We start from the raw sequence: 8,390 nt of genomic DNA on the forward strand, positions 1-8,390 counted from the left end.
AAACTGGGCTAGTTTTGTAGTGTGTGGAAGAGCAGGAACTCAAACTGATTCCCAGATGGAGTGTCCTTAATCATCTAGGTTTAGTTCTAGGAATTTATCCTTAAACTAATGAGGCTGTGTAAAAATATTTATGTATAATACTGTTATTCACAACATTGAGATACAAGCCAGAAGTTAGCACTGGCCTAAATAAAAAGCAACTGGGTATCTGTTAAAATATGGCACACTTTTACAATTAAAGATGTATACGTGGCTATTTAAAATTATAGAGAAAAATATTGAGGGGCACAGTAATGGGGATAATTATATTAAACAGAAAAAGTAGATTACGAAACCATATGACCCCATTTATGATTTATGTAGGCAGGAAAAAAAAGATGGAATTTACAACAAATATGGTTTTCTTTCTTTCTTTTTTTTTTTTTTTTGCAGTTTTACTTTGTCACCTTCTGTAGAGTTCGTGGCATCACAGCTCACAGCAACCTCCAACTCCTGGGCTTAGGTGATTCTCCTGCTTCAGCCTCCTGAGTAGCTGGGAATAGAGGCGCTCGCCACAACACCTGGCTATTTGTTGGTTGCAGTTTGGCCAGGGCCAAGTTCAAACCTGCTGCCCTACACCAAATATGTTTTTCTTTTCTTTTCTTTTCTTTTTTTTTTTTTTTTTTTTTTGAGATAGAGCCTCAAGCTGTCGCCCTTGGTAGAGTGCCATGGCATCACAGCTCCCAGCAACCTCTAATTCCTGGGCTTAAGCAATTCTCTTTCCTCAGCCTCCAAGTATCTGGGCGTACAGGCACCCACCACAACGCCTGGCTAGTTTTTGGTTGTAGTTGTCATTGTTGTTTGGCAGGCCCGGGCAGGATTTGAACCCACCAGTTCTCGTGTATATGGCTAGTGCCTTAGCTGCTTGAGCTACAGGCACTGAGCCCCAATATGTTTTCCTTTGAGTGATAAAATTATGCACGATTATATTTTCTTTTTCATTGATATTTTCTGATTTTTTCCACAGTCAGAAAATATATGTTTTTTTGCTAAAGAAAAATACCTGAATTTCAATAAGATTATTATTATTATTTTTTAATTAGTTGTGTGAGGTCATTGTCATCCTTTCACTATTCACCCTGCCGCCTGGCTTAGCTGCTGCTCTGGGCTCCTGTAGTTCCCTTGTGTCATTTGATGCCAGTGTATTGTCCTAGTGATCATGGTATGTTATTACCATGTCCTTTTCTGACTCCCACTTCCTTATCCCTGGTGCCTGGACCAATGTCTGGTGCAATAAATGTTTCAGAAAGAAAAGATAAAGCAGAATGGGAATGAAGGAGAAAGAAAAGGAGGCCCCCTGCAGAGATGCGGGTCTGAGGTTAGGTTTTTCCTGCTTAGGCCAGCTTCATTCTCTAAGATCCAAAAGTGTGTCACTTCTATAATTCCTTATACTGATACAGAAAATGGGTTGACCAAAAAAAAAAAAAAAAAGGCTTGATTTCAGAATTGCTTGTCTTTAAGTTCTGATTTCAAGGACTCACAAATGTATATAAAAGAATCTACCTACATAAAAAGAGAGTGGGGGCCAGAATCTTTTCTGAATTATTGAGACACGTGAAAGGTATTTTGGCAGAAAATGCTGCCGTGCATCCCCTACCCTCACGTCCCTTTCTCCAGTTATACCAAAAAGCCATTTCAATGAAAGATTTGGCAGATATGGGAGTTGTTGCCTGGTCGCCTTTCAGACTTTTCCGGGTGAAGGATCCCAAGGGACCTTGGGAACTGCCCTCTGGCCCAGCTGCTCACATCATGTATCTATTTAAAATTAATTTGCTTGGGGAGAAAGCCAGAGAAATGGACTTCTTATAACTCGCAGTGTTATTTTTCTTTCCAGGAAGGGGAACAGTTTGTGAAGAAAATTGGTGGTATTTTTGCCTTCAAGGTGAAGGATGGCCCTGGGGGGAAAGAGGCCACCTGGGTGGTGGATGTGAAGAACGGCAAAGGATCGGTGCTTCCTAACTCAGGTGAGTGCAGTGGTGACTTCAGTTGCAGAAGTACTGACAGGTTTACAGGGGCCGTCAGCCAGGAATATGGGGATCTGCTTTCTTTTCCCAAAAGGGCTGACTTTAGAGATGTAGGACCTTGTTAAAGAACCTGTGAATCCTGGGGAGCAGGTTAAAGCCACCTCTTTGCAGAGATTTGGAGGCTCCACCACAGAGTTGCCAATCTTAAACTTTGGAATTAGCAAACTTGGGTTGGGCTCCTGGCCTTGCCATTCACAGATTCTTTTTTTTTTTTGAGACAGAGCCTCAAGCTGTCCCTCTGGGTAGAGTGCCGTGGCATTACAGCTCACAGCAACCTCCAACTCCTGGGCTCAAGCGAGTCGCCTGCCTCCGCCTCCCAAGTAGCTGGGACCACAGGCTCCCGCCACAACGCCCGGCTATTTTTTGGTTGCAGCCGTCATTGTTGTTTGGCAGGTCCGGGCTGGGGATTTGAACCTGCCACCTTAGGTGTATGTGGCTGGCGCCTTAGCCAGTTGAGCTATAGGCACCAAGCCCCATTTACAGATTCTGACCTTGAACAGGTTATTTAATGTCTCTGAGATTTGACTTTCTTATCTGTAAATGGACTAGTAAGTGGTACCTATTTTCTTTTCTTTTTTTTTTTTTTAGAGACAGAGTTTCACTTTATTACCCTAGGTAGAGTGCTGTGGCGTCACAGCTCACAGCAACTTCCAGCTCCTGGGCTTAGGCAATTCTCTTGCCTCAGCCTCCCAAGTAGCTGGGACTATCACCAGTTCTTCTCATTTTTCTTGAACCCACTTTAGTCATCTTTTGTCTTCATCACTATCCCAAAACTGTTATTATCAAGGTCACCAATATCTACTACACAGCTAAATTCAATATCCCAGCCCTCATAATATTAGACTTCCTTATTCTCCCAGCATTGAAATGTTCCAAACTTTAGTTTCTATGTGCATTCACTCCCTGGGTTTTTCATCTAGGCTCATGCTTTAAAAACAGTCTTACAATGATGACTCCCAGATTTATGTCTTCTGAACTCCAAAGTATATATCTTATATCTAGCTGCTTAATTGACTAGTTTTTTGTTTGGCTTTTTTTTTTGAGACAGAGTCTCACTTTGTCACCCTTGGTAGAATGATGTGGCATTATAGCTCACAGCAACTTCAAACTCCTGGGCTCAAATGATCCTCTTTCCTCAGCCTCCCAAGTAGCTGGGGCTACAGGCACCTGCCATATAACGCCTGGCTATTTTCAGAGACGGGGTCTCGCTCTTGTCTAGGGTGATCTCCAACTCCTTTGAGCTCAAGTGATTTCACCTGCCTTGGCCTCCCAGAGTGATAAGATTACAAGCTTGAGCCTCCACATCTGGCCCAGAGTGATCATTTTAAAATTAAGTCAGATTGTTACCCATTCTCTGCTCAAAACTCTCCAATGGCTTTCAGCTCATTGCAAGTAAAAGCAGAGCTTGTATGATGGCATCGTGTGATCTGGCCACAGTTCCGTGTTTTACCACTTTATCCCATACTTTGCTCAAGTAACACAGGCCTCCTTGCTGTTGCTTGATTGAATGTGGGGTGCTTCTGGTTTGGAGGCTTTCTACTCACTGTTCACTTTGCCTGAGATTATCGACCCCCAGAGATCCTCAGGCCTTTTCCTGCAGCTTCTTTGGATCTCTGCCCAGATGCAGCCTTCTAAGTGAGCCTTCCCTTAACCACCCTTTAAAAAATCAAATCCCCATTACCATCCCTAGTGGTATTTTTGCCATATCACTGTCCGACATACCATGTAATGTTTATTTATCTACTTAGTGCCCATACCTCCTGCTGGGATTAGAAGCTCTGTGAAGGAAGACCATTTTGCCTCTCAGGTTCTCTGCTGCAGTCCAGTACCTAGAATAGTACCTGACCCATAGTAGGCCTTCAAAAAATAAGTAATTTAGAAACAAACAATAGAATGAATGAGCGCCACTTAGTAAGCATTCAGAACTTAGCAATTTAACAATACAATTGTTATACAGTATAGCTATATTGTATTGTTGAATTTCTCGTGTTGGAGAGAACTTGGTGTCATTTAAAAATAGGATAGAGGCCAGCACCGCTCAAGTGGCTAGGGCGCCAACCACATACAGCAGAGCTGGCGGGTTTGAATCTAGCCCGGGCCTGCCAAACAACAATGACAACTATAACCAAAAAATAGCCGGGCATTGTGGCGGGTGCCTATAGTCCCAGCTACTTGGGAGGTTGAGGCAAGAGAACCACTTAAGCCCAGCAGTTGGAAGTTGCTGTGAGATGCCACAGCACTCTACCCAGGGTGACAGCTTGAGGCTCTGTCTCAAAAAAAAAATAAAAATAAAAAAATAAAAATAGGATAGACTCAGCACCTGTAGCTCAAGTGGCTAAGGCGCCAGCCACATACACCTGAACTGACAGGTTCAAATCTAGCCCAGGCCCGCCAAACAACAATGATGGCTGCAACCAAAAAATAGCCAGGCATTATGGCGGGCCCCTGTAGTCCCAGCTACTTGGGAGGTGGAGGCAAGAGAATCACTTGAGCCTAGGAGTTGGAGGTTGCTGTGAGCTGTGATGTCATTCGTGGCACTCTACCCACGGCGACAGCTTGAGGCTCTGTCTCAAAAAAAAAAAAAGGATACATGGAGGACCAGATTTTGGAGGATTTAAAATACCAGGATAGGAACTTTGAAAGTTATATGGTATATAATCAATCCATTAAAGCTTTTTAAGTAGAAAAGTGAAAATCAAAGCTGTATTTTAAAGAATGAAGCTGGTGGCTTAGACCTGATGAATTGGAAAGGGACAGATCAGAGGCAGAACATTTAGGAGGATGGATATTGCCACTAAGTGAGCTGAGAGGATGGCCAGCCTGAGTGTTGGCAGTGGGAAACGTGAGTGGTTTTAGAGTAATGCTGGAGATCTTGAGGGTGAAGACAGTGAGACCCGGGAGCTGTGTAGAAGGAGGCCTGTCAACGGTGTTGGGGTTTCTTTACCAACACATCGGGAGCACAGGTGCCACAAAGGTTAGTCTGAGTAAGAGGATGGGAGGATGCCTCTTTCTCTGAAAGAGTATTTAAATATTCAGGCTCATTTTGAGAGGAGAGGAAGAGTGTAGAGCTTGGAGGCAGGAGAAGTAGAGTACAGTGATGTGACTGTTCCGAGTACTGTGATGAGTGAAAGAATCGCTGAGAACTTAATGAAGGAAAAGCCGAGCAGCAGGAAGGGCGTCCATCTGCTGTGGGCAGCATGCTTTGTTGCAGAAGGCTCCTGAATTAACAGTCCTTTTTTTTTTTTTTTCCTTCCCAAATGAATGGCAGAAAAATGACTATAACTTTGTATTCTTTGAGCTGCCATTCTAAGGCGGGATAGGGAGAAAAGCTAAAGGCTTCATCCAGATTCCAGCTTTTAGAAATGGAACTTTGGGAATTATAGTAGTGATGATTTTTAAATTTTTTAATGAATTAATTTTTTTAGACGGAATTTCACTCAGCTGCCCACACTAGATCCCATGACATCAGCCTAACTCACAGTGACCACAAACTCATGGGACAAACGGTCCTCTGCCTCAGCCTCCTGAGTAGCTGGAACTACAGATGTGGACCACAACGTCTTCTATTTTTAGTAGAGATGGGGTCTCGCTCTTCCGCAGGCTGGTCTCAAACTCCTGAGCTCAAGCAATCCACCTGCCACGGTGCCCATTCAGTGCCAATTTTTTTAAATGACTAAAAATTCATGGTTATTTTAATATTCTGCTGTCCCCAAGTAGCTGTTAAGGTGAATTAAAAAAAAAATTTCTCCTTTTCCTCTTGTTTGTTGTTTGTTTTGTCATGAAAGATAACATGCTATGGAAAGCTGTTGAATGATTTCAGAAAAGCTGTGTCCCCACCAGGTAGGCCCTTGCTATATGCTCTCCTCATATGAGATGCCCCATCCCAGATCCAAAGGGATCTCACCCTGAGGCAGGGTAATTTCTGCTGAAATGGACACCTGTTGGCAGCCTGGAATGGTGTTGAAATATGGACTTACCCAGTAAAAGCCACCACTGGAAAGTGCCAGCTCCTTTTACATCAACCAACAAATGGCTGTTTGTTAGAGATTAGCTATGTTAAAGCATTAATAACCTGTCCTAGGTTGAACTGGCATCTTAAGAATTGTACCTAGTGTTAGGAGGTTTGCTTATTGTTAATGAAGTAAAATGTACTTAAATGTATTTCATTTGCTTGTACTCGAGGAGCTTGGTAATGGTTATGTACCTGATTCTATTAAGGACTTTGCGATTTTGTGCATTTTTCATCATCTTTTTCTTGCCATCTGGATACCTGTTAGTATCTGCTCCCTGAGTTCTGCCCCTCCCTCCTTTCCTTGCAAACAACTCACGTAGCAGGTCTCAAGGAAGCCCCCTTAGATTAATATAACATGGCATTATTCTTTTATTTTATTCCTTTTTCCTGCCCTCTCAGCACTGGAGTGCTCAGTATTAACCCTTCATTAAGCGATATGTTACAGAAGGCCTTAGGGTCTCCCACCCCCAAGGTACAGTGGAAAGAGCTTAGCCTTTTTAGGGTGGTGCCTATGCCTCAAGGAGTAAGGCGCCTGGGGGTGGCAGGTTCAAACCCAGCCCTGGCCAAAACTTCAAAAAAAAAAAAGAGCACAGCCTTTTCATAGAGCTGTTGGGGGATTAAATGAGATAAGATAGACACGTATAAAACACCCAGATAGTAAGTATTTAGTAAATCACTGCTTTTTCCCCAGCCTATACATTAAATATTAATTTTGCTTGGGCACATAGACTTGTATAAGCTCCTCAAAAGGACTGGGGGGACTAGGAAAGCATCTGGGGTGATTCATCAGATGCTGATGATTGGTGAAGGCCAGTTAAAACGGAACTTTGGAATGTTTGCATTCTTTGTATTACTCAGGAAGGAGTAAAACCTAACAAAGGGGAGTTTTAGCTTTAGCGACAGGAATCTGCATTCAGAACTAGCTCAGACACTTACTAGCTCTGACCTTGGGCAAGTAATTTGACCTCTCTGACCTCATAGGATTGTTAAAAAGACCAAAAGAGACGACCAGCTGTGTGAAGTGCTCAGCATAGCTAGAGCTCAGTAAATGCTGATACTACAGGAACAGCAATAGCAGATTTTATTTCCTCAGGTCACCTTCCAACGACTAAGAGTCTTTTCTTAAAATACTGTGCACAGGTCCAACTATCTCTGTTTGTTTTTTCCTTTCTGCTCATTGATGTTACGTATCTCCAATAGAACCCGAATTTTCTAGACTATGTATTTCATTTTAAGGATTCAGATCCTTTTTCCAGTAATCAGAGTAAATGTTTTTAGCAGCCAAGCTAGAATGACCATTGAATCAGAGTCTTTTTAGGGCTATTCCTGAGTTATAAGACATATAATAAAAACCTATTTTTCCTAGCTTGTTTTAGGTATTTAGTAATATGGGCATGCTATGCTTTAACAGTGTACCCTCACCTTTTATTAAGGCACAGATTATCTGATCAGCTGTTGGACATCTATTCATTTATTCAGCAAGTATTTATTGATTGTCTTTTATGTGTCTGGCACTCTTCAGAGGCCTGCAGATAGGGCAGTGAAAAAGACCGGCAGGAGCCCTTGTCTATTTGGCACAGAAAATGCATATATGCAAATTAGGTCATTTCAGATAAAAGCCATGAATGAAAATAGAAAATGGCTTGATTTCTACACAGAGACCAACTTTAATTTGAACTATTTCTTATTCTTTTCTTATTTAATTATTTTATTTTATTTTTATTTTTGAGACAGTCTCACTCTGTCACCCTGGGTAGAATGCCATCGCATCATCATAGCTCACAGCAACCTCAGTCTCCCAAGTAGGTGGGAGTACAGGTGCCTGCCACTATGCTGGGCTAGTTTTTCTATTTTTAGTAGAAACGGTCTCACTTGCTCAGGCTGGTCTGCAACTCCTAAGCTCAAGCAGTCCACCTGTCTCGGCCTCCCAGAGTGCTAGGATTACTGAGCCATGGTGCCAGCCTGATTTGAACTATTTCTTAATGAGAGGAGGAGCCAACTGCTAGAGTAGTATTATTATTTTAATTGATTGCCTAAAACACTGCTGAAAAAATGTGATTTCTTGGTGAATTTTCTTCTGTACTCCACCTCTCATGTGCTCCAAGTAGACAATTTAGCTATGAGATATTAGAGATTATCGCTAATTTAGCAATGAGATATTAGTCTTTGTTGTCTAGTCTTTTCCCCATCACTTTACTTTGATAATACGGAAAGTAATATTTTTAAAATCCTATTATTGGCTTGGTGCCTGTGGCTCAAGCGGCTAAGGTGCCAGCCACATACACCTAAGGTGGCGGGTTCGAATCCCCAGCCTG

The 8,390-nt window shown here is 42.4% G+C and overlaps 1 protein-coding gene across 1 annotated transcript in view; it reads left to right on the forward strand.

The window, feature by feature from the left end:
- SCP2 (sterol carrier protein 2) overlaps nt 1-8,390 on the forward strand; it is a 65,271-nt gene that overhangs the window by 51,305 nt on the left and 5,576 nt on the right. Inside the window, exon 6 of the mRNA XM_012807198.2 lies at nt 1,874-2,003. Within this exon, the coding sequence (XP_012662652.1) occupies nt 1,874-2,003 (130 nt within the window). The remainder of the gene's footprint in view (nt 1-1,873; nt 2,004-8,390) is intronic.

This window comes from Otolemur garnettii, unplaced genomic scaffold (assembly GCF_000181295.1).
Source record: "Otolemur garnettii isolate 467f Iridium unplaced genomic scaffold, OtoGar3 scaffold00066, whole genome shotgun sequence".
Lineage (NCBI taxonomy): Eukaryota > Metazoa > Chordata > Mammalia > Primates > Galagidae > Otolemur > Otolemur garnettii.